The sequence below is a fragment of the Hylobates moloch genome, unplaced genomic scaffold (assembly GCF_009828535.3).
Source record: "Hylobates moloch isolate HMO894 unplaced genomic scaffold, HMol_V3 SCAFFOLD_11, whole genome shotgun sequence".
In the NCBI taxonomy this organism is placed as follows: Eukaryota; Metazoa; Chordata; class Mammalia; order Primates; family Hylobatidae; genus Hylobates; species Hylobates moloch.
In genome coordinates, this window is record NW_026652286.1 from 46,908,133 (window position 1) to 46,933,648 (window position 25,516).

General features: G+C 39.7%; 1 protein-coding gene and 1 pseudogene across 9 annotated transcripts in view; one reads left to right on the forward strand and one right to left on the reverse strand.

The window, feature by feature from the left end:
• Positions 1-25,516, reverse strand: part of XRRA1 (X-ray radiation resistance associated 1) — a 103,642-nt gene that overhangs the window by 49,095 nt on the left and 29,031 nt on the right. For all 9 annotated transcript variants that reach the window (XM_058446964.1, XM_032761541.2, XM_058446968.1 and 6 more), the window contains 2 exons: positions 11,532-11,660; positions 10,627-10,844 (listed from right to left, as the gene is read on the reverse strand). In XM_058446964.1, the coding sequence (XP_058302947.1) occupies positions 10,627-10,844; positions 11,532-11,660 (347 nt within the window). The remainder of the gene's footprint in view (positions 1-10,626; positions 10,845-11,531; positions 11,661-25,516) is intronic.
• On the forward strand, positions 14,331-24,643 carry LOC116476690 (large ribosomal subunit protein eL31-like; annotated as a pseudogene).

Below are 25,516 nucleotides of genomic sequence, written 5' to 3' on the forward strand. Positions count from 1 at the left end.
TTGTGCCACCCCTCCCCTAACCCCAGGCAGTGCAGTTCACAGCAATAAAAGTGTCTCCTTCCTTCTACTTAAGGAGAGGAGAGTAAAGAAGATTTCGTCTTATATCTTGGATGCCAGCTTAGGCACAGGATAGGGCACCAGGCAGTAGGATAAGGCACTGGGAAGACTTGTGAGGCCTCCATTCCAGGCCCTAGTTCTTAGACATTTCTAAACACACTCTTGGCCAAAAGGGAAAACTGCTTTCAAGGGAAGGACTCAGTCCTGGCAGGATTCATCACCTGGCCCTTGATAACCCTAGCTCCCTGACAACATTTCTAAACACACCCTGGGCCAAAAGGGAACCTGCTGCTTTGAAGGGAAGGACCTAGTCCTGGCAAGATTCATCACCTGTTGACTAAAGAGCCCTTTGGCCCTGAATAACCAGCAGCAATACTGAGGGAGTACACTATGGGCCTTAAGGCCTGAGATGTCCTGGCTTCAGGGGTGATGGAGCACATTTCCAGATGTAGTGGCTATGGTGAAAGACTCAAAGAGAAGTTTGAGAAAAGCAGAGGGAAAAGTAAAAGAGACTTTGTCTTGCACCATTGGCACTGGCTCGGCCACAGTAAGGTAAAGCAACAAGCAGGCTCTTAAGGTCTCCGAGTCCAGGCCTAGGTTCCTGGACAGCATTTCTGGGCCCACTCTGTGCAAGAGGGGAGTCCACTGCTCTGAAGGATGAGTCCCAGGCCTGGTAGCATTTACCACAAGCTGAGGGAAGATCCCTTGGGCTTTAAGCAAATATTGTCAGTGGCCTGGCAGAAACTCCCATGAACTGGTGGTGGTAGCCACAGAGAGGCTCCTCTGCCTGTGGAAAGGGGAGGGAAGCGTGGGAAGGACTTTGTACTATGGTTTGAGTGCCAGCTTAGGTGCAGTAGAATAGAATATCGTGTAAATTGCTAAGGTGCTTGACTCCACTCCCTGGCTCCCAGACAGCATCTCTGGACATGCCCAGGGCCTGAGGAAACTTGCCAACCTGAAGGGAAGGGCTCTGGGCAAAGCCCAGTGCTGTGCTGGCTTCGGGTCTGACGCAGCACAGCACCAGTGGTGGGGGCCACAGGGGTGCTTGCATCACCGCACCCTCAGTTTCAGATGGCTCGGAACAGAGAGAGATTCCATATGTTTGGGAGAAAGTAAGGGAAAAGAACAAGAGTCTCTGCCTGGTAATCCAGAGAATTCTTCCAGATCTTACCTAAGACAACTAAGGTGGTGCTGTACAAGTTTGCAAAAATCACAGCATTATTGGGCTTGGGGTCCAAGTCCCTTCAAATACCTGGAAAGCCTTCTCAAGAACGACAAGCACAAATAAGCCCAGATTATGATGACTAACGTAAATCACCAAAGACATTTAAGAGTGTCAACATGATCCAGGAAAACATGACCTCACCAAATGAACTAAATAAGGCACCAGGGACCAATCCTGGAGAAACAGAGATGTATGACCTTTCAGACTGAGAATTCAAAACAGCTATTTTGAGGAAACTCAAAGAAATTCAAGATAAGACAAAGAAGGAATTCAGAATCCTATCAGATAAATTTAACAAAGAGATTGAAATAATTAAAAAGAATCAAGCAGAAATTCTAGAGCTGAAGAATGTAACTGATATACTAAGGAATGCATCAGTCTCTTGAGAGCAGAAAGGATCAAGTAGAAAAATTAGTGAGCTCGACAGACTATTTGAAAATAGAGAAGACAAAAGAAAAAAGAATAAAAAAAACAGTGAAGTATGCCCACCAGACCCAGAAAATAGCCTTAAAAAGCACAAATCTAATGGCCTTAAAGAGGAGGTAGAACATGAGATAGGGATAGAAAGTTTATTCAAAGGGATAATATCAGAGAACTTCCCAAACCTAGAGACAGATACCAACATTCAAGCATAAGAAGGTTATAGAACACCAAGTAGATTTAAGCCTAAGAAGCCTACTTCAAGGCATTTAATAATCAAATTCCCAAAGGTCAAGGATCCTAAAAGCAGTAAGAGATAAGAAACAACATACAATAGACCACCAATACATCTGGCAGGAGACTTTTCAGTGGAAACCTTACAGGCCAGGAGAGAGTGGCATGACATATTTAAACTGCTAAAAAAAAAAAAACAAAAAAAAAAGAAAAAAAAAAAAAAAAAACTTTTAACCCCAGAATAGTAGATCCAGCAAAAATATTCTTTAAGCATGAAGGAGAAATAAAAACCTTTCCAGACAAACAAAAGCTGAGGGATTTCATTAACACAAGATATGTCCTACAAGAAATGCAAAAGGAAGTTATTCAGTCTCAATAAAGGATGTTAATGAGCAAGAAGAAATCATCTGAAGGTCCAAAACTCACTGGTAATACTAAGCACACAGAAAAACACAAAATAGCATAGCTCTGTAGTGGTCATGTGTAAACTTCTCTTGACTTAAGTAGAAAGGCTAAATGATGAACCAATAAAAAATAATTACAACAACTTTTCAAGACATAGACAGTATAATAAGACTTAAATAGAAACAACAAAAAGTAAGTCGGGGGACAAAGTTAAAGTGTTGAGTTTTTGTTAGTTTTCTTTTGGTGTGTTTGTGCAATCAGTGTTAAGTTGTCATCAGTTTAAAATAATGGGTTATAAGATAGTATTTGCAAGCCTTATGGCAACCTCAAATCAAAAATATATGATGGATACACAAAAAATAAAATGCAAGAAATTAAAACATATTACCAGAGAAAATCACCTTCAGTAAAAGGAAGAAGGAAAGAAGGAAGAGAAGACCACAAAACAAGAAAATACAACAAAATGGCAGGAGTAAGTCCCTGCTTAATAATAACATTGAATGTAAATAACTAAACTCTCCAATAAAGACAAAGTAGCTAAATGGATGTAAAAACAAGACCCAGTAATTTGCTGCCTACAAGAAACACACCTCATCTAAAAAGATACACATAGACAAAATAAAGGGGTGGAAAAAGATATTCCATGCATGTGGAAACCAAAAAGGGGAAGGAATAGCTATACTTATATCAGACAAAATAGATTTCAAGACAAAAACTTTAAGAAGATAATTAAAAAAACAAAGAAGATAATTATATAATGATAAAGGGGTCAATTCAGCAAGAAGATATACTGATTACAAATATATATGCACCCAACACTGGAGCACCCAGATATATAAAGCAAGTATTATTGGAGATAGAATCCAACACAGTAATAGCTGGAGACTTCAACACCCCACTTTCAGCATTGGACAGATCTCCCAGACAGAAAATCAACAAAGAAACATTGGACTTAATCTGCATCATAGAAAAAATGGACTTAATAGATATTTACAGAACATTTCATCCAATGGCTTCAGAATGCACATTTTTATCCTTAGCACATGGATCATTTTCAAGTATAGACCATATGTTAGGTCACAAAACAAGTCTTAAAACATTTTTTAAAAATCTTGAAATAATATCAAACATCTTCTCTGACCATAATGGAATAAAATTAGAAATCAATGATAAGAGGAATTTTGGAAACTATACAAACACATAGAAATTAAACAATATGCTACTAAATGACCGGTGGATCAATGAAGAAATTAAGATGGAAATTTTAAAAATTTCTTGAAACAAATGATAATGGACACAACATACCAAAACATATAGGATACAGCAAAAACAGTACTAATAGGAAAATTTATAGCTCCAAGTGCCTACATAAAAAACTAGAAAAACTTCAAATAACCTAATGATGCATCTTAAAGAACTAGAGAAGCAAGAGCAAACCAAACCCAAAAGTAGTAGAAGAAAAGAGATAATAAATATCTGAGCACAAATAAATGAATCTGAAATGAGGCAAACATTACGCAAGACCAATGAAACAAAAAGTTGGTTTTCTGAAAAGATAAACAAAATTCAGTAACCTTTAGTTAGACTAAGAAAAAAAGAGAAGACCCAAATAAATAAAATCAGAGATAAAAAAGGAGATATTACAGCTGTTACTGAAGAAATTCACAGGATCATAAGTGGCTACTATGAGCAGCTATATGCCAATAAATTGGAAAATCTAGAAGAAATGGATAAATTCTAGACATATATAATCTACCAAGATTGAACCATGAGGAAATTCAAAACCTAAACAGACCAATAACAAGTAATGTGATTGAAGCCATAATAAAAAGTCTCCCAGTAAAGAAAAGACTGAGACATCATGGCTTCACTGCTGAATTCTACCAAACATTTAAAGAACTAATACCAATCCTATTCAAACTGTTCGGAAAGATAAAGGAGGAGGGAATACTTCCAAACTCATTCTATGAGGCCAGCATTACCCTGATACCAAAACCAGACAAAGACACATTAAAAAATAATAATAATACTGACCAGACTGGCCATCATGGTGAAACCTGTCTCTACTAAAAATACAAAAAATTAGCCAGGCGTGGTGGCAGGCACCTGTAATCCCAGCTATTCGGCAGGCTGAGGCAGGAGAATCTCTTGAACCCAGGAGGCAGAGATTGCAGTGAGCCAAGAAAACGCCACTGCACTCCAGCCTGGGCAATAAAAATGAAACTCTGTCTCAAAAAAAAAAATCAATAAAATAAATAAATAAAATAATAATACAGGCCAATATATCTCATGAATATTGATGCAAAAATCCTCAAAAAATACTAGCAAAACAAATTCAACAGTACATTAAGAAGATCATTCATCAGCTGGGCGCAGTGGCTCATGCCTGTAATCCCAGCACTTTGGGAGGCCGAGGTGGGCGGATCACCTGAGGTCGGGAGTTCGAGACCAGCCTGATCAACCTGGAGAAACCCCGTGTCTACTGAAAATACAAAATTAGCCAGGTGTGGTGGCACATGCCTGTAATCCCAGCTACTTGGGAGGCGGAGGCAGGTGAATCACTTGAACCCAGGAGGTGGAGGTTGCAGTGAGCCAAGATCATGTCATTGCACTCCAGCCTTGGCAACAAGAGTGAAACTCCATCTCAAGAAAAAAAAAAATCATTAATTATGGCCAAGTGGGATTTATCCCAGGGAGGCAAGGATGTTTCAACACACACAAATCAATCAATGTGATACATGACATCAACAGAATGAAGGACTAAAACCATATGATCATTTCAATTGATGCTGAAAAAGCATTTGCTATAGTTCAACATCCCTTCATGATAAAAACCCTCAAAAAACTAGGTATAGAAGAACCACACCTCAACAAATTAAAAGCTATATATGACAGACACATAGTTAGTATTGTACTAAATGGGGAAAAACTGAAAGCCTTTCCTCTTATATCTGGAACATGACAAGGATGCCCACTTTTACCACCATTATTCAACTGATTACTGGAAGTCTTAGCTAGAGCAATCAAACAAGAGAAAGAAATAAACAGGATCCAAACTGGAAGGGAGGAAGCTGAATTATCCTTGTTTGCAGATGATATGATCTTATATTTATATTGGAAAAACCTAAAGACTCCACCAAAAAATGATTAGAACTGATAAGCAAATTCAGTAAAGTTTCAGGACTCGAAGTCAACATACAAATTGGTAGCATTTCTATATGCCAACAGTGAACAATCTGAAAAAGAAATAAAAAAGGAATCCCATTTACAATAGCCACCAATAACATTAAATACCTAGGAATTAACCAAAGGAGTAAAAGATCTCTACAATAAAAACTATAAAACACCAATGAAAGAAATTGAAGAGGACACATAAAAATGGAAAGATATCCCATGTTCATGGATTGGAGGAATCAATATTGTTAAAATGTCCATAGTACTGAAAGCATTGTAGAGATTCAATACAATCCCTATCAAAATACCAATGACATGCTTCACAGAAATAGAAAAGAACTATCTTAAAATTTATATGGAACCACAAAAGACCCAGAATAGCCAAATCTATCCTGAGCAAAAAGAACAAAACTAGAGGAATCACATTACCTGACTTCAAATTATACTATAAAGCTATAGTAACCAAAACAGTATGGTACTGGCATAAAAATGGACACATAGACCAATAGAACAGAATAGAGAACCTAGAAATAAATCCACACACCTACAGTTAACCCATTTTTGACAAAGGTGCCAAGAACATACATTGGGGAAAAGACAGTCTCTTCAATAAATGGTTCTGGGATAACAGGATATCCATATGCAGAAGAATTAAACTTGACTCCATCTCTTGCCTTTTATTTGAATTAAATATAAGACCTCAAACTGTGAAACACCTACAAGAAAACATTGAGGAAACCTTCCAGGACACTGGTCTGGGCAAAATTTTCTTGAGTAGTAACATCTGACAAGCACAGGCAACCAAAGCAAAAATAGACAAATGGGATCACATCAAGTTAAAAAGCTTCTATACAACAAACGAAACAATCAACAAAGAGACAACCCACAGAATGGGAGAAAACATGTGCAAACTACCCATCTGACAAGGGATTACTAATCAGAATATATAAGGAGCTCAAACAATTCCACAGGGAAAAATCTAATAATCTGACTAAAAAATGGGCAAAAGATCTGAATAAATATTTTTCAAAAGAAGTCATTCAAATGGAAAACAGGCATATCAAAAGGTTCTTAACATCACTGACCATCAGAGAAATGCAAATCAAAACTACAATGAGATATCATCTCACCCTAGTTAAAATGGCTGTTATCCAAAAGTCAGACACGGTGAGGATGTGGAGAAAAGGGAACCCTCACACACTGTTGCTGGGAATGTAAATTAGCACAACCACTAAGAAGAACGGTTTGGAAGTTCCTCAAAAAACTAAAAATAGAGCTACCATATGATCCAGCAATCCCAATGCTGAGTATATATCCAAAAGAAAGGAAATCGGTTTATCAGAGAGATATCTGCACTCTTATGTTTGTTGCAGCAGTGTTCACAATAGCCGAGATTTGGAAGCAACCTACATATCCATCAACAGATGAATGGATAAAAAAAATGTGGTACATATATACAATGGAGTACTATTCGGCCATTAAAAAGAATGAGATTCTATCATTTGCAAGAACATGGATGGAACAGGAGGTCCCTATGTTAAGTGAAATAAGCCAGGCACAGAAGGACAAAAATTGCATATTCTCACTTATTTGTGGGATCTGAAAAAACAATTGAACTCATGGACACAGAGAGTAGAAAGATGGTTACCAGAGGCTGGGAAGGATAGTGGGGGCCTGGGGGAGAGGTGGGGATGGTTAATTGATACAAAAAAAATAGAATGAATAAGACCTAGTATTTGGTAGCACAACAGGGGGACTATAGTCAAAAATACTTTAATTTAATTGTACATTTACAAATAACTAAAAGAGTATATTACATGCCTGTACCAAAATATCTCATGTGCCCCATAAATATATACATCTACTGTGTACCCACAAAAATTATAAATTAAAAAGTTTTTAAAGATAAGTATCACTTTACACCTACCAGAATAATAAAACTTAGAAAAACTATAAAGTAAGATAATACCAAGTATTGATAAGGACGTAGGAAGACAAGAACCCTTATGTACTACTTGTGTGAGTGTACACTGAAGCAACTATTTTGAAGAACAATCAGGTGGCAATTTTTAAAACTACATATACATATACTCTGTCATCCATCAATCCCACTTCTGGGTAAATACTCCAGGAAAACCCTGGCACAGTGGTATATGCAAAAGATGTTCACAAGGTTGTTCACTGTAGCACCATTTATACTAAGAGAGTTATAAGCAGCCTAAGTGTTCATCAGTAAGGGAAGAGATGTGTAAAATGTGTTTAGAGCATATATTGTAGAATACTATGCATTAGTTAAAAGTCAATAACTAGGCCAGGCGCGGTGGCTCACGCCTGTAATCCCAACACTTTGGGAGGCTGAGGCAGGCAGATCATGAGGTCAGGAGATCAAGACCATCCTGGCTAACATGGTGAAACCCTGTCTCCACTAAAAATACAAAAAATTAGCCGGGTGTGGTGGCAGGCGCTTGTAGTTCCAGGAACTCAGGAGGCTGAGGCAGGAGAATGGCAAGAACTCAGGAGGCGGAGCTTGCAGTGAGCGGAGATCACGCCATTGCACTCCAGCATGGGTAACAGAGCGAGACTCCATCTCAATAAAATAAAATAAAATAAAATAAAAAGCCAATAACTAGATGGACTCTTAAAAACAATGTTGACTGAAAAAATCAAGTAACAGAAAGAGCTCAAGACCATATTACCATTATGTAAATTACAAACACATTACGCACAAAATAATATATACTTTACAAAGATAAATACATATATCCAGGAAAATATACCCAAAATAAGAGTAGACATTTATATGAAAATAGGAAATGGGAGTAGGAATTAAGGATGAAAGAAAAAAAATAAGAGGGTAAGAAGAACTTTGAAGAGATTAAAAATTATACTGTATTAGGACCTGAGTTGTATTGTAAACAGAAGTCTCTGCTCCTAAGTTATACATATGTACACATGATAAAGAACCTAAGAATGAGGTTCAATCTTTCAGTCTAAAGAATCATTGATACATAATTTTAAAAATTAAAACCAATCTAAATTATTGTTAAAATTTATTACATTATGGGAAGTGATGGGAGTAGGGTGGCATAGATAGATGCATATTAAAATTTTCTTATTAAAAAAGAAGACATGTATTTGGTTGATTCTAGGTGTTGATAGACAAAAGTGAGTTTTAAAATGTGAATTAAAAGTGTTAGGGTAATAGCCAGGTGCAGTGGTCCCAGCTACTTGGGAGGCTGAGGCAGGAGGATCACTTGAGCCCCAGAGTTCAACAATACAGTTTGAGCACGATCATGTAACTGCACTTCAGCCTGGGGTGATAGGGTGAGACCGTCTCTAAAAAGAAAAAAAAAAGTTTTAGGGTAACCATTAGAGATATAGACATGAGATTTCTTGCTTTAAACAATTAGTGAAAAGATTGGAATTGAAAGAAAACTTAGTGCTCACAAGAAGAAAAAAAAGAAAAAGCATAGGTAAATAGAAAACACACTAATGGTAGAAACAAGGTGAAATGTATCAATAATCACCATGTGAGTCAAATTCTTCTATAAAAAAAGACTCATTAAGACTCATATAAGGAAAAATATGCAGTACTATGTTGTTTTTAAGATATCCTAAAATAAATATTCATATCAAACAAAATAGAGGCCCAAGTCAAAACCAAAATTATTTATCTACCTGGGATATTTTACAATGATTAAAATACACAACCTACCAAGATAAAAGTCACAAACCTAGTAACAGAGAACCAAACCAACTTCATAGTAAAAAAACAATGCCAGAAATGCAAGGAGATACTGACAAATCTACAATAGTGTGGACAGACTTTAATATGCCTATTTCCAAAGTTAACAAACCAAGTAGACAGAAAATTATTTTAGGGAGAATCTGAATAACATAATTGTGCCCTTTATTAAGTTGTTACTATTATTATTTGTAGAGACAGGGTCTCACTCTGCTGCCCAGGCTGGAGAGCAGTGGTGTGATCATAGCTCACTACAGGCTCAAGGGATCCTCCTGCCTCAGCCCCCAGTAGCTAGGACTACAGGTGCATGCCATCACACCCAGCTAATTTTTAAATTTTTGATAGAGATAGGGTCTCGCTCTGTCATCCAGGCCAGAGGGCAGTGGCGTGATCACAGCTCACTGCACGCCTGAAACTCCTGGCCTCAAACAATTCTCCAGCCTTGGCCTCCCAAAATAACTGCCACTGTGCCCGGCCAGTTATTAGTATTATTTTTAGCTTCGAAATCCATCTTTCTTTATTCTGCTTTGGAATGCTGGAGCTGAGGCTCTCAAAACCATATTTCTGCTTTGACCGCTGGTTTCCTGTTAGACTCTGACAATATGGGTGGTGCTAAAGGGAGACTGCAAAGCTGGAAGAGGAAAAAGGGGCTTATCTCTTCCTATCTGCTTCCCATGGGTTTACTGACTGCTTGTGCTTCCTGTGAATGCCACTGGAATAATGTGGTTTTTGGTTTGTTTTGTTTTTGCTGTAGTCTAGCAAGTCTTTCCCCAGCAGTAGCTGAATCTAGTTTGCAGTTTTTCCAACTTTTATAAACTAGCTTCACTGTGACTCCTCCACAGGCACCAGCACCAGCTGGCCAGTATCCTCTTCTCAGAGATCTGGGTCTCAGCTACATGAAGCCCATCATAGCTCAGAGACACCAGCAGCCAAGCAGCACCGCTTCCCCAGAGGTCTAAATTTCAGGTGTCAGGAGCACCTCTTCCAAGCTTGTAAAGTTGCATAATTTCAACCTCATTCTACAAAGAAAACTCCAGGCTCAGGTGGTCTCATGGTGAATTCTTCCAAAATTTAAGGATAAAATAATAATAGTATATAAACTTTCCTATGAAACAGAAATAAAACTTCCAAAACACATTTTATCAGGCAAGCATAAGCTTGATTATAAATCCTAACAAGAATACTGTAACAAAAGAAATCAATACACCAATACATCTCCCAAACATAGATGCAAAAATCCTTGACAAAGAATCAGCAAATTCAATTTGTGATATTCACCATGACCAAGTGAGACATTCAGAATAAACTCTCAGAAGTGTATTTCCACTATGAGGCTAGAATTTCTGGAACAAGGGGTGTCACTCACCTGTCCGGTCAACATCCTTTTTTATGGGCAGTACAGTATAATCCAGTTGCTCATCTGAGTCCTCAGGCATCCTTGGCTTGGACTGCAGCATGAATTGGGGCTCTTTTTGGGGACTTCCCCTGCCTCCATTCCAGTCCACTGACTCGTCATAGAGCTGAACTTGCTGCAGGTATGGGATCCTGATAATCCTGTTTTCGTCCAGGCTTAACTTCTTCAGTCTTCAATTAAGGAAAGTGAATATAGAATAATAGCAATAATGATACCTCAGGATTGTTTACCAAGCAACTTTAGGGAAAAAACATGGAATCAGGCTTGGATACTTATTCGTCTTGTGTGACGTTGAGCCAGTGACTTACTCTCTCTGGGATTCAATATCCCTGTCTCTAAAATGGGGATAATATTTATTAACCTTTCAGGGTTCTTGTGAAGATTAAATGAGGCAATATGTAAATGGCCTGGCACAAAGTAGTATTCAGTAAATGGTAGTTGAAACCAAAGTAAATTTTCCAGAGAAGTAAAGCTTAACAATGTAAATGCCACTATTTTCTTTACTTCGGTTAGAACTCAGAATTAAATTTATCTTTCTGATTCTCATTATTTTAAAAAATTTTCCTGTCTCTACTGTCAGGGTCCGAATTCTATCTTGTGTAAAATCGCCTCCTGTTTTCCTTTCTCTTTGCTGCTTCTAATTCAGTCATGTGATCAGAAATGTCCTCACTCATGGCCATTTTTATGGAGGAGCCAAAGCTCAGAGGGGAGAAATGACTTACCCATGGCCACACAGTAGAGATAAATTGTGGAGCTAGGCTTTAAACCCAAATCTTTTGGCTTCCAGAACATCACTCAGAGTGTGAGCATGCCCCGGGATTAGAGGAGGCCCAGCAGAGAAAGGCTTATGGCTTTACCTCCTGAGCCCAGCCAGGCTGGCAAAGCAACTGGGGTTGGAGAGTCTGTTGTCATCCAGCATCAGTGTCTCCAGCGCTGGGAACCTCAGGATGTACCTCTTGCTTGTCAGCGATGTTACAGATGCCTCCCTGTGAGTGCAAAGACCTTGGGTAATGAGCAAGGTCGAGGGACAAACTCCACCATTCCCAGGAAGCCATGGAGGACAGGGAATCAATTAGGAGGACTAACCAGCTTAGGAACTGTTCTAGTGCCCAAAAGAGGTCCCCATAGGGATGCACATAAAGTATAATTCCTTCCCCACCTTCTCCTTTCCCAAACACTATTATACGTACCATATCGTCTTTTGCATGGAGAAAGGTTACACACATCAGTGAGACCAGATTAGGGCAGGGTGGGGGATTGTACAGGTAGTGCTTATAGAAAATGCCAGGGTGAAAGAGGCATGACCAAGCTGGAGGGAGCATTCTGCAGATCACTGCACAATTTTGACTCAGGAAGACTCCTTGTTATGCTGTGTCACCTAGTACACTGGTAACTATGGGAGCACCAGGAGACAATGCCCTTGTTATAGACCACAGCTTTGCCACCTAGTAGGGTAAAGTAGGGTGGGTTGAGGGCACCACCCCTGGTTGCAGTGAGGCTCTCTTCTCAAGTGGCTTCACAAAATGAACACAAGTAAGGAGTGGAGAAGTTTCTTCTTAAACTCAAACTCTCTGAAGATTTCCAGAAATACCTAAGAGTGAGATTTATGGGGGTGATGCCCTGAATTACAGGAAGTGGTGGCATTTTAAGTACCGCCGTTAATGTGACCTCATTTGTGTCCTCCAGGTAGATGAGACCTAGGTAACTCTCTTCCACACAGGCAGATGACGCAAATAACATTTTCATTCTTCCCTCCATACTGTATGCCACCCACACACCAAAATAGTACACAGAGGCGCAAATGCATATAGTATACACTTATATAAGCCACAAACACACAACTAGAGGAAGGGAAACAAACATTTCTTTAGCACCTACTACATTTCTGGCATTGTGCGATGTGTTTTGTATGTGTTATCCAAGGATAGGTATTATTTATCTCCTTTACAGATTAAGAAAATGAAGCTCAGAGCAACTTGCCTGAAGTCTCATAGCTAGAAAGTGGGACAACTCAAACTAGAACCTGGGTCTGCCTGACTCCAAATCCCATGCCCTTTCCACTGCCAAATCACACCTTTCACATTCACCTCTACTAGCCCCATGTGGATCAAAGGGTGGGGAAATGGAAGGGGGAGCTGATGCCTGAGCTAGAGAGAGCTTAACAAAGGTTGGCAGTGAGTTCAAAAGCTAGGACAGTAATGTATACCTGAAGTCAGGGATATTTCACAGGTGAATTTAGAGAGGGTATACTCTAAATGAATGTATTACTAATTAATTCGTTCATTCACACTCATGAATTTCTTTAACATATATTTATGTGGCCAGGTACTGAGAATACAAATAAAAGAACACATCCCTCCCCTCTAGGTGGAGTAGGTGAACACACAGCCTGCGGTGACACTATAAAAGAAGTAGGTGGGGAAGGCGCCTATTCGGGAAAGGCAATGTTTAAGTAAAACCATGAGGAATGGAGAAGGAACTGTCATCCTTTTAACCAATGTGAAAGAGAGAGAACAGGGAAAAAAAATATCTTCGTGGCTGGATCTGTAACATAATTAGAAGCTATAGGCAGCCATGTTTCCCATCATGGGGTCTAGAAAGACACAGGCAGCCCACCTGTAAAGAAAAATGTGGCAAGTCACAGAGAGGAGGAGGTGTGAAAGCTGAGACAGAACTTCCAGGCTGCTCCACAGTGCTCAGGGTCTATGTTCAGTATGACCCTCAGGCATGGCTGTGAGATTCCCCAATGTTCTTACAATCAATTTCCCCCTGCCTTTTTTTCTGTAACCTAACACTGACTTCTACATTATGACAGTTCTGACTGGAAAAAGGGACAGGTCAGATAAACTTTCAGAAAGAGACCTGGCAGCAGTGTGGGGAACAGGCTTGAAGTCCAAAGACCAGAGACACTTAACAGAGAAGGCAAGAAGCTTTTATAGTTCATAATATTTCAAGGTCACGGGTGTGCCCTTTCCTCTTTCTGGAAGGACCAACTTTCGTACACTGAATTTTTAATCTCTGAGAGCTATTACAGAACAGTGCACAGCAGCTGTGTTGATTTATAATTGATTGGCCAATCTTTATTTTACTCTAGTGAAATATGAAACAGCTAAGAAATAAGCCTTTAAAAAATTCCTCTTGAGCTCCATAATGCAGAAGCTGGCTCTGTCTTGTCTCTTGTGACAAGTTACACTACTTTGTCTTTTTAAAGTTCCACCCTAATTATAGCATGGGAAAGTTTCATTTTTTGTCTCTAAAATAGACATCTTAAAATAGAGGGGCAGCCATCAGATGGGTGAGAAGACAGATGTCTAGCTTCAGAGGAAAGTAGCAGGCTTTCCCACCGAGCCCCTCCTGTGGCAGTTTTGGAAGAAAAGCTCTTCAAAGTGGCAAAGTCTGTCAGCAGTGGAGAAGCCGGGGTTTCCAGCTGTTCAGAGTGGTGCTATTTTTATTATCACTTCTCTTGCCAAACAGAATTAATACTACTTAAAATCTGAGAGATTTAATGAAACTTTTTCAGAAGCTAAGGGTATGTGCAGTGGTTGGATTCAGCAATGGGAATTTGTGTACCATATTAGAAGATGCATAGGAAGGGTGGCCAGGATCCCTGAGCTCTGGCTCCGGTGCTGCTGCTGCTTTGCTTGCTGTGTGACTTCCAGCTGGTGTTGAGCATCTCTGGGCCTAGATCCTCTATCTATATGGTAAAGGTGGATTTCTTTTACTTTACACTGTAAGACTTTGGATTAGGCTAAAAATATTGCTCAAAAGACTGAACCAAGGGCTGCAACAAACAAGATGAAACTTAGCAAGTACTTACACTAGGACAAATGTCAGATCAGCTTCTGTGTTAAGATACAGAACACCAACTGTGCAAACACACAGAATAAGGGAGACATGGCTTAACAAACTGTGTGTGTGTAAAAGGGGATTATGATGTGGCTACTAAAAAGCTAGTGTTCTTTCAGGTGGCGTTATTTGGAATATAGTGACTAAAAGAAAGGAGGTAACAATTCATCCTCTGCTCTGTGCTGGTCATGCGTGAGAACACCGACTTGTATGGTCTGAAGCAGAAAGAGAGTAGGCCTAATGAAAGAGCCAAAGTAGCAGATTCCAGCTCAAAACAAGTAATAGAGTAGTCTACAGATAGAATGGGTCAAATATGATTCCCCTAACTCACCCAGACAAAGAAAATAGCAAGAAATGGAGACACAAATAGTTCAGAATAGATGAGGTAGATGATGAATGGAAAAAGTGAAGAGAAAGGAGGATGGAGAAGCAGGCAGAGTCAGGCCACGAAAAGCCTTGAGCGATGTTAATGGAGTTTATCTTTAGGACAGTGGGAACCTGCTAAAGGACTTTAAGCAGGGCAGTGATAGAATCACATGTGCATTTCAGAAAGATCACTCTGGCTGACAGATAGGAGGATGGGTTGGGAGGCAGGAAACTGCAGACTGGGACCAAACAGGAGGATAACAGCAATGAGCAGGTTTGAGAAGAATTTAGAAAGTACAATTCACAGCACCTGGTGATTGAACGTATGTGTGGAATGAGGGAGGCCAAAATTTGGGCTAATGCTCAGGTTCTAGCCTGGACAACTACATAGTAGATGGGAAGAAGTGCCAGTCAATGAGGCCAGGAAAGGAAAGAAAGGAGGAGAGAGCGAGAAGGAGGGCTTATTGGCATGGGGATGTGTGTAAGGAGTTTGATAAGTAAGCTAAACAGGCTTATAGTTCAGAAGACTTGCGAAGAGAGGAGGCCACCAATAAAGAGCATATAGATTAAGAAAACTTGTAGGTTAAGGGTGGATGACTGGGGAGCACCAACGTTTAAGAGGCTGGCAGAAAAGGAACACACAGAGCATATTGAATCTAGATAGATGAGTGAGAAGAAAATAATGGCAATGGTATTGGTCTGGAGCCCCACAGCTTTATTTTTATTTTTGTAGAGATAAGGTCTCACTACGTTGCCCAGGCTGGCCTCGAACTCCTGGGCTCAAACAATCCTCCTGCCTCAGCCTCCCAAAGTGATGGGATTACAAGTGTGAGTGACCATGCCTGGCCAACCCACAGCTTTCAAAGCGTGCTGATTTCAATTGCTACTCTGATGCAGGTAGGAATACATTTATTCTCCCCCTCATATATAAGAACATGGAAGTGCAGGGTGGGGGAGACTTGCCTTATTTTATGTAACTAGGCTTTCCACTGAAAACAACTAGAATGATGAATAAAATATAAAAAGAAAAAAGATCCATCATTTTATTTATTTTCTTTTGTAGAGATGGGGTCTTGCTATGGTTGCCTAGGCTGGACTTGAACTCCTGGCCTAAAACGATCTTCCCACCTTGGCCTCCCAAGTAGCTGGCACTACAGGAACACACACCACAATTCCCCGTGGTGGTGGATCCATCATTTTAATATGTATAAGAGATGTGAAGAGAGTAAGGAAGCAGTATGCCAATCTAAAAACCCAGAGGGAGAAACTTAACATAGGAAGCCACTCAAGCCTTGAGGGCATTTACTAATCCTGTTGAAACTGAACTATGGTTTGACAGTATCATGGGGCTAGAGAATCAAAGCCCAGGGTATCCCGAAGGTGGGGAGTTTAATCAGAGACCCTTTATATGAATTTCGGATCCTAAAGGGATACACCCTCAGGGTAAAATTAACCAAAACTAAACCCATTCTCCTTATCCCATAGCCAGGAGAAAACTGTCTTGGAGTGAACAGAGAAGGAGAAGGGGAAGGGCAGACTGGTCCTCTTGCAAAACTGTAGCCCAAATCTGTATCATCAGAGTGGTTCAGAAAACACCCAGTCAGGAATTTAGCTTAAGCTGATTCCATACTGAGTGACTCTAGGTACCAAAATAAATAGAAAGGTTTATAGTGTTGCAAACTAAATAATGTGGGACCAACTCTTCCCTGGGTAAAAAACTAGAAAACCCAGACAAAATATACATTTAAAAATAATCTGCCTTAAGATACCTGGGAACTAACAAGTTGTGAAGAATTATGGCGCTAAGATTTGAAAAAAGAAGGAAATCCAAAGGGGTTCATGCAGCACTTTTCCCCTAGGACTGTCTGCTGACTCCAGAAGTGGCTGAGAGGCTGAGAAGTTGAGCAGAGATTCTGACAACCCTGCTGGGCCAGGGGCCGAAAATTGGAATCCAAGGCATGCCACAGAATAGAAGCCTGACTACTCATGCTCTAAGTTAGGTCATTAGAAAACCAAACCCTCGGAGGACGTATACACTAGAAATAGTATGGACCTTGCAGAGACTGAAGACTAGCTTCAAATAATTTCAATTTTTATAATTGAATTAAGATGATTTGAAATTATTAGTGATGCAGATCACCAGAAAACCCTTGATCTGGTGGGCAAAAAGTGATTTGAGTTGTCCAAAGAAAAAGCCATGGCCTCTCATTCAGTTCCTGACTATTTACATTTAACTTAAAACTAATTAAGCTTAAATAAAATTGAACATTCATTTCCTATATCACACTAGCTACATTTCAAGTGCTCAAAAGCTTAATATGCCTAGTAGCTACACTATGAACAACACAGATATAGAACATTTCCAACATTGTAGTAAGTTCTACCGAACAGTGCTAAATTAGGCCTTGTAAGGATTACTAGACAGTGTCTGCAAATTGGTGCTAATCTCTGGGGATTTGAAAGGCATGGTGGACCATCACTCAAAAGTGGGGGATCATAAAGGTCAGATGGAAGCATGAAAATTTAGCCAAAGTCTGTTTCACAATGGACCCAGTGGAGTCATAAATCTACCTTGAATGTGTAACTGAAACAGACATACTAAACAACTGGCAGAACACCCACATTTATTTACTGAGCAACAAAGTATAGCCCATTATAGTGGAAGTGTCCAATTGAAACCCCAGGAACTTTTCTTCCCAATAGTAAACTAAAAACAATACTGAATCCCTGAGGTAATTGCAGAGATTACTGCCATCACTAAAGATTAAAAAGATGAAAGGATAATGATTCCTATGACATCCCTGTTTAACATCTCTTGTTTATTTAAATTGTGAAGAAGATATCCTTTGTTTAGTTTGTACAGAAAACAGGTTTTGAAGAATGACTGTAGATTACTGTAAGCTTAATCAAGAGGTGACTCCAACTTTCAGCTGCTATTCCAGATGTGGAATCTTTTTACTGGAGCAAATCTACCAAGCCCCTGGCACTGTGGATATAGCTAAGGACCTATCAAATGTTTCTTTCTCTTTATCAGTTAACAAGAACTACCAGAAGCAGTCTGCTTTCGCCTGACAGGGACAACAGTACACCTTTGTCCTCTTCTCTTGGGGCCATATCAACTCCGGGATCTTGGTTATTTTGATATCCTACAGAATATCATGCTGATTGGACCTGGCAAGCAGGAAAAGTTGCAAACACCCTAGATGCCTTAGTAAGATACCTGTGTGTTACAGGATGGAGGTAAGCCCCCTCCCCCATCAAAATTCAGGGTACTATGGTATGGATTAATTTTTTGTTGTTGTCCAGGTATCTGAAGCATGTTGTGATGTACTTCTAATGTGAAAGACATAATCCTGTACCTTGCTTCTTATTTATCTTACACTACTTGTAAGAAAAAAAATCACAAAGTTTCACTGGCCTTTTTGGACTTTATTTTTATTTATTTACTTATTTTTTGAGATGGAGTCTCACTCTGTCACCCGGGGTTGGAGTGCAGTGGTGTGATCTTGGCTCACTGAAACCACTGCCTCCCAGGTTCAAGCGATTCTCCTGCTTCAGTCTCCAGAGTAGCTGGGATTACAGGCACCTGCCACCACATCTGACTAATTTTTGTATTTTTAGTAGAGACAGGGTTATGCCACATTGGCCAAGCTGGTCTCGAACTCCTGACCTCAAGTGATCCACCTGCCTCGGCCTCCCAAAGTGTTGGGATTACAGGCATGAGCCACCGTGCCTATCCCCTTTTTTGATTTTAGAAGTGACATATAAAACATTTGTGCTGTTCTAACTCATTTACTAAGTATCCCACAAGGCTGCTAGTTTTGAGTGAGGCCCAGAGCAAGGCAAGGTTCTACAACAGGACCCAACTGTAATGCAAGTTGCTCTTCCATTGGGCATATGACTCAGCAGATCCAAATGGCTTCTAAAGGACTATGGCAAATAGGTGTGCTGTACAGATAGGGTACCATACATCCTGGATTTCAATGATAGCCTGAGTTTTCACCTGTTATCGCCAAATAATTATTAATACTGTCCCTTTTCCCTCTCATATATGTCCTGGTTTGGATGATAAAGTACATGGTCATTCTATGAATACAGCCTTTTCTAGGTACCCATAGCAGATTCATTTTTGAGCAAACTTATGCCCTATTTTGCAGATAACTTTTTTTTTTTTTGAAAAACAATTTCTCACTTACTAGTGCATGTTGGTAGAGGCCAAATACCTGACCACAGGATACTATGTGATCATGCAACCTGAGCCACTCATCATGAACTGAACATGCAACAGAACTCCCCCATCAAGTGAAAGCAATATTTGAAAGCAGGCTCCAGCAAATCTGGAAAAGTTGCAGGAATATATGGCTCAGATTCCTATGGTGCATACTCCTGCTGTACTGCTACCTCTCCATCAACCCTTAACTAAGGTCCTGTGGCCATCTAATATAGGAAGAAAAACCTCTAGCTGGGTTTACAAATGACTTAGCACGATATGCTGATACCTTCTCGAAGTCGACTATCACAATATTATAGCCCCACATAGGAGTGACCAAAAAGACAGAGGAAGAGAAATCTTCTAAGTAGGCAGAACTTAGAGCAATATATCTGATTGGCCATTTGCTTGGTCAGAGAGATAGCCAGAAATACAGATCTATACTGATTCATGGGCAGTAGCTGATGGTTTAGCTGAACAGTCAAAGCTTGGAAAAAATATGGGAAAGTTGCTGAAAGTATAGAGAAAAATTATGTGACTTAACCTCTCAGAATGGATAGAGTGTGAAGATTATTTGTGTCTCATATGACTGTTTCCCCAAGACTATCCCCTGCGGCAGAGACTCTCAATGGTCAGGAAGATAAGGTAACCCATTCCATGAATGTCAGTTGCCCTCTTTCCCTTGGTGGCAGGGATGAAGGCTACACACTTCCTTTCACCAGAGCAAATCTGGTTATGACCCTTGCTGAGTACTCAACCTGCCAATGGCAGAGGCCACTGCTGAGCCCCTAATATGGCACCGTTTCTAGAGGGATTATACAGCCATCTAGTATCAACTTGACTTTAAAAAGCAGCAGCAAGTTTTCTTTATTAGATTATAAATGTATTTTTGGATATAGATTTGCCTTCCCTGCCCACAATGTTCTACAAGTGGAATTAGAAACTGTTGATACAATAATACTAGCTTTGGTAATTGCCCATGTATTTACCTTTAATGAGAGCTTTATTCCTTCTTACAGCTTTGAGTTACTGTCTAGCATCCTTTCATTTCAACCTGCAAAACTCCCTCTAGTATTTACGCAGGGTGGGACTGGTGGTAATGAATTTTTTTTACCTTTTGTTTATCTGGGAATGTCTTAATTTCTTCCACACTTTAGAAGAACACTTCTGCTGGATGTAGGATTCCTGATGGACAGGTTTCTTTTAGCACTTTAAATATTTAATATATCAGCCCACTGCCTTCTGGCCTTAAAAGTTTCTGACAAGAAGTCTACTGATAATCTTATTGAAGATTCCTTGTATGTGATGAGTTGCTTCTCTCTCACTGCAAGATCCTCTCTGTCTTTTAACAGTCTGATTATAATATGACTCAGTGGAGGTCTCTTTGAGTTTATCCTATCTTGGAGTTCACTGAGCCTCATGTATGTTTATATTCATGTCATTCATCAAACTTGGGAAGTTTTAGGCTATTATTACTTCGAATAATCTCTCCGTGCTTTCTCTCTTCTCCTTCTGAGACTTTCATAATACATAGGTTGGTTTGCTTGACGGTATCCCAATCCCACAGGTCCCTTAGGCTTTGTTCAAGTCAATCTTTTTTTTTTTCCTTTTGTTTCTCTGGCTTGATACATTTAATTGTTCTATCTTCAAGTTTGCTGATTCTCTCTTCTGACTGCTCGAATCTGCCTTTGAAACTCTCCAGTGAATTTTTCATTTCTTATTCTAATTTTCAGGTTTAAAATTTCTTTTTGGTTTCTTTTTAGGTTGTCTATCTCTTTGTTGATATTTCCATTTTGTTAATATATCATTTTCTTAACTTTATTCATATCTTTCATTAGTTCTTTGAAAACCTTTAAGACAGATGTTTTAAAGTCTTTATCTAGTAAGTACTCCCTTTCTCAGGGATAGTTTCTGTTGCTTAATTTTTTCCTTTGGATGGGCCATATTTTTGTTTCTTTGTATGCCTTGTGATTTTTTTTGTTGAAAGCTGAATATTTGAATCTATTAATATGGTAACTCTAGAAATCAGATTCTCCCCTTTACCAGGGTTTGCTGGGATTTTTTTTGTTTTGTGTTTGATTATTGTAGGCTGTCTCTGTGTCAAGGATCAGGCTGATATGTAAATGTAAGTTCTTCTCAGGTCTTTTCTAAGCCTGTGCATTTCTCTGGGTATATGTGGTGACATTCTAATTTCCTCAGTAAATGCAGCTGCTTTTGAATGTCCTAGACTTTAATGTCTGGCTCCCAAAAGATGGGGAAAGGAATGGGGATTAAGAAAAGAAATCCTTTAAATTCCCTGGAAGTCTTTTCAGCTGGAACAGAAAGGGCTTACAACAGTTGTGGATGGGTGTGTGTGCAACAATGGTTGTGTGCCTCTGTGTGCACCTCAATGATCAGAAGTAGCAATCAGTGATCACAGCACAGATCTCTAAAATTTGGAGGACAGGGATCTTTTTGCCCACCCTGGCTCCTGCAAGCTGCATGTGAGTTACCCAATGAATATATTTCTTATTCTAATTTTCAGGTTTAAAATTTGAACCACGAGATTGGGAGTTAGGGGATGGGTAGCTGCTACCGGGTTAAAGCTGTAATTGACTGAAATTAGCTGCAGTTTGTCATCTAAATCTTCCCCTGGAAGACGTAAACTTTTAATAGAGTGTGAAGATTATTTGTGTCCACAGTTTCAAAATTGTTACATCAGACTGATTCTGCCAATGAAATTGTTGTCTAGATGAGGAGACAGATTCTTGGTGCTTCCTACTCCATCATCTTCCCAGAATCCTCTAGTGAAATAGTCTTTGATGATTTATCTACTATACCAATTAGATATAGTTAGGGAAGTTGGGACCCTAACTTAACAGCATAGGATATCACATAAACCAAAACTGATACTGTTTTTCTCATAACCACAACCTAAGGGCCTAGGAATTAATAGAAATGAAAGTAGCTCCTCTTACAATTATATCTAATAGTCCACTTGCAGAATTTTTGCTTCTCATTCTACAATTTTTGGCACTTCTGATTTACAGGTCTTAGTTCTTAAGGAGGTACTTGTACCAGGAGACACAATCATGGTTCCACTGAACTGGAAATCGAGACTGCTACCAGCCACTTGCATTTCTCATTTCACTGAACCAACAGTCAGACAAAGAGGGGTTCATTCTACTGGCTAGGTGACTGATACTGTTTATAAAAATAAATATAATTGCTGTTATACCTTGAGGTTAAAAAAAAAAAGTATCTTTGGGACTAGAGTATTATCTGGTGCTCCTCTAAGAAGTTCCATGTCTTTTAGTCTTTTAATGAAGACTACGGCAATCCAGTAAAAGCAGGACCTTAAAGGACTCAGACCCTTCAGAAGCGAAGTTTCAGAAGACCACATCAGTTAAAGAACCCCAACCAGCCAAGGTGCTGGAAGAGGACAAACGAACATTAAATAGGTGATGGAAAAAAGGATGTACAAATATCCACTATGGCCTCCTGACCAGTTAAGAAAAGATCACTGTAGCAACTATGCATATTTTCATGTGCATTTTCTTCCTTCCTTAGTGTGTGTGTGCGCGCACTCGCATGCACACTTAAGCTGCTAGTGGTGACTGACTTTACAACTTCGTTTTTAGGATATAAAATATCCATAAATTTCTTTAGAAAATAATATCATCCAGCGATGGCTACAGTAACTGATGGCACTGTGTCTCATCCTTGAGGAGATGGTGAAAGTGTCTTCAGTATAAGAGGAAGAGTTCCTTCATGTTAGGTAAAAGCATGTTGCAGTTGCTATTGTTGTATGGAAATTAAATATGGAGGGAAGCAGGAGGGTAGATATTGGGGTTCCAAGGGTTGAATGGTACCAGTTATCTGCCTATTTGCTCTCAGCCTTCACCCCTTCCTTCTGTGTTCTTCTATGTATTGTAAGGGGCTGGAGCCATCTCCTTAACTACACTTCCCAGACTGCCTTTCCAACTAGTTGGATACTGCCAATAGAAGGGATTCATGAGAGACTGGAAGGCCAGAGCCAGGGAGAAGCAACTCTCTTGTTTGGCTTCTGATAGCATTTCTGTCAGCAGCAGCAGTGATAGTGCAACAGCAATGGCAGTACTAACCATGGTAACTGCATTGGCAGAGATTCCAGCCTTGGTTAAGGCATCACATCTTCAGCAGGTCTACAATTACAGTGACACCCTCCCTGAAAGCCCAGCAGTGGATATAGCCTTGTTCACTTCAGTTTAGCAGTGCTGCAGCTTCTGATCTCTGGTTATCAGTGCTTCTTACTTTTTGTTCTTCCCGTACCCCTCTTCTCCAATTAGCTCTTCCATCCCTTCTAACAGCCATGTAACCAATTCCCTCTCTTTATCACTGGTGATATTTTAGGTGGAATAATGGTTCTCTGGGTATGATTTTTAAGAGTGCTTACCTTTTAGAGCTACATACTGGAATATTTATAGATGAAATAATATGAAACATTTATGGCTGTATATATCCGAGATTTTTCTTAAGAATATTCCAGGAGGGGGTGTGATGGGGGCATAGATGAAACAAGATTGGCCATGACTTGATAATTGTCAGGTGATAATTCTTGGTGATAGGTACCTGGAGTCAATTTTATGATTGACTCTAACTTTATATGCGTTTAAAAACTTTCCATAACAAAATACCAATTACCTCTCCCTGCCAAGAATAAACGAATAAATCAATAAATAAACCAATTAATACCACTTATTTGTAATACCTTAAGTGGGTTTTATATTTCTGTCTACAGCCTGACTGGCTCATGGAGAAAGCCTACCTAAGAATGAAGCTGGGACCCGGCAGATGGCTCCTGTGAATGGTGGCAAGAAGAAAAAGGGCCATTCTGCCATCAATGAGGTGGTGACCCGAGAATACACCATCAACATTCACAAGTGCATCCATGGAGTGGGCTTCAAGAAGCGTGCCCCTTGGGCACTTAAAGAGATTTGGAAATTTGCCATGAAGGAGATGGGAACTCTAGATGTGTGGAACTGATACCAGGCTCAACAAGGCTGTCTGGGCCAAAGGAATAAGGAATGTCCCATGCCGAATCCATGTGCAGTTGTCCAGAGAACATAATGAAGATGAAGATTCACCAAATAAGCTCTATACTTTGGTTACCTATGTACCTGTTACCACTTTCAAAAATCTACAGATAGTCATTGTGGATGAGAACTAATCACTGATTGTCAACTATATCAAATAAAGTTATAAAACTGCAAAAAAAAAAAAAAAAAAGAATGAAGCCAACACCAAGGAAAACAAAGATGTCTTCATATGTATGACAGAACAAGTAACAGACTAACAGAAGCTGCACACATGCTCAAGAAATAGAGATGCACGCAGAGACCTGACAACGTCCTGTGCACCTATATCTAGCCAAAGCATACAGCAGATTGACCTCACGATTTTTCACATACATGAACCAACAAATTCCCTTTTTTGTTTAAGCTACTTTGAATTGGACTTCTGTTACTTGCAAACAAAACAACCCTAACTAATGAAACCCCTAATAAATGATCACTACTATTATCTCAACCCCCTTGAGCAACTAGCCAACCACAATCATCACTATATAAAATCTACATAACTTATTACATATATACACATATATATATTAGGCATAAGCCATAATAGAATGTGCTAAGTATTAAATTAACTGTGGAAACACTAAATTAAACTGACCCTTAGAGAAGGGATTAAGAGGCATGGGCTAAAGCAGTCAGAGAAGGCTCCTGGTAGGGAAAGGAGGAAGGTCTGAGCTGGGCCTTAGAAAATGTACAGAATCTACATGAGAATATAATATAACGGTCATGAGTATGGTCTCTGGAGTCTGACAGACTTGATTCAAATCCTGGGTCTGTTACCGACTAGCTTTGCAACTTTGGGCAAGTTACTTAAATGTCTGTACTTATTTCCTCATCTAAAAAATGTGGATAATAATAGGAGACCTACCTCACAGAGCTGTTATGAGGATTTAATGAGTTAACGTACATAATGCCGAGAACAGTGTCTGGACATTGTAAGTACTACATATGTGTTTTTATTACTATTAAAGAGGAAGGACCAGCCAGAAGGAATGGCCTCAGCAAAGGTACAGAGTGGGACTGTACAAAGGTTATCTAGAGACCAGGGAACAGACTTACTGAGCTGACACAGGGGGCTCATGAAGAATTGTCTGGCAAGACAGTTTACAGATGACCAGTCAGAGGCAGGGAAAGTGGTTTGCCAAACACCTGGATCTCTCCTAACAGCACACAGGAAATTGGGGGCACGTGTCTGAGGCCTTTCTGGGAGCTTCAGTAGGTGGCATTGTCCCTGCTTTGAGCACTTACAACCTATCTTTATGGCACTTCCAAGCTGCTATGGGCTATTTCCTTGGATATTTGTACACAAAAACACAGACTCCAG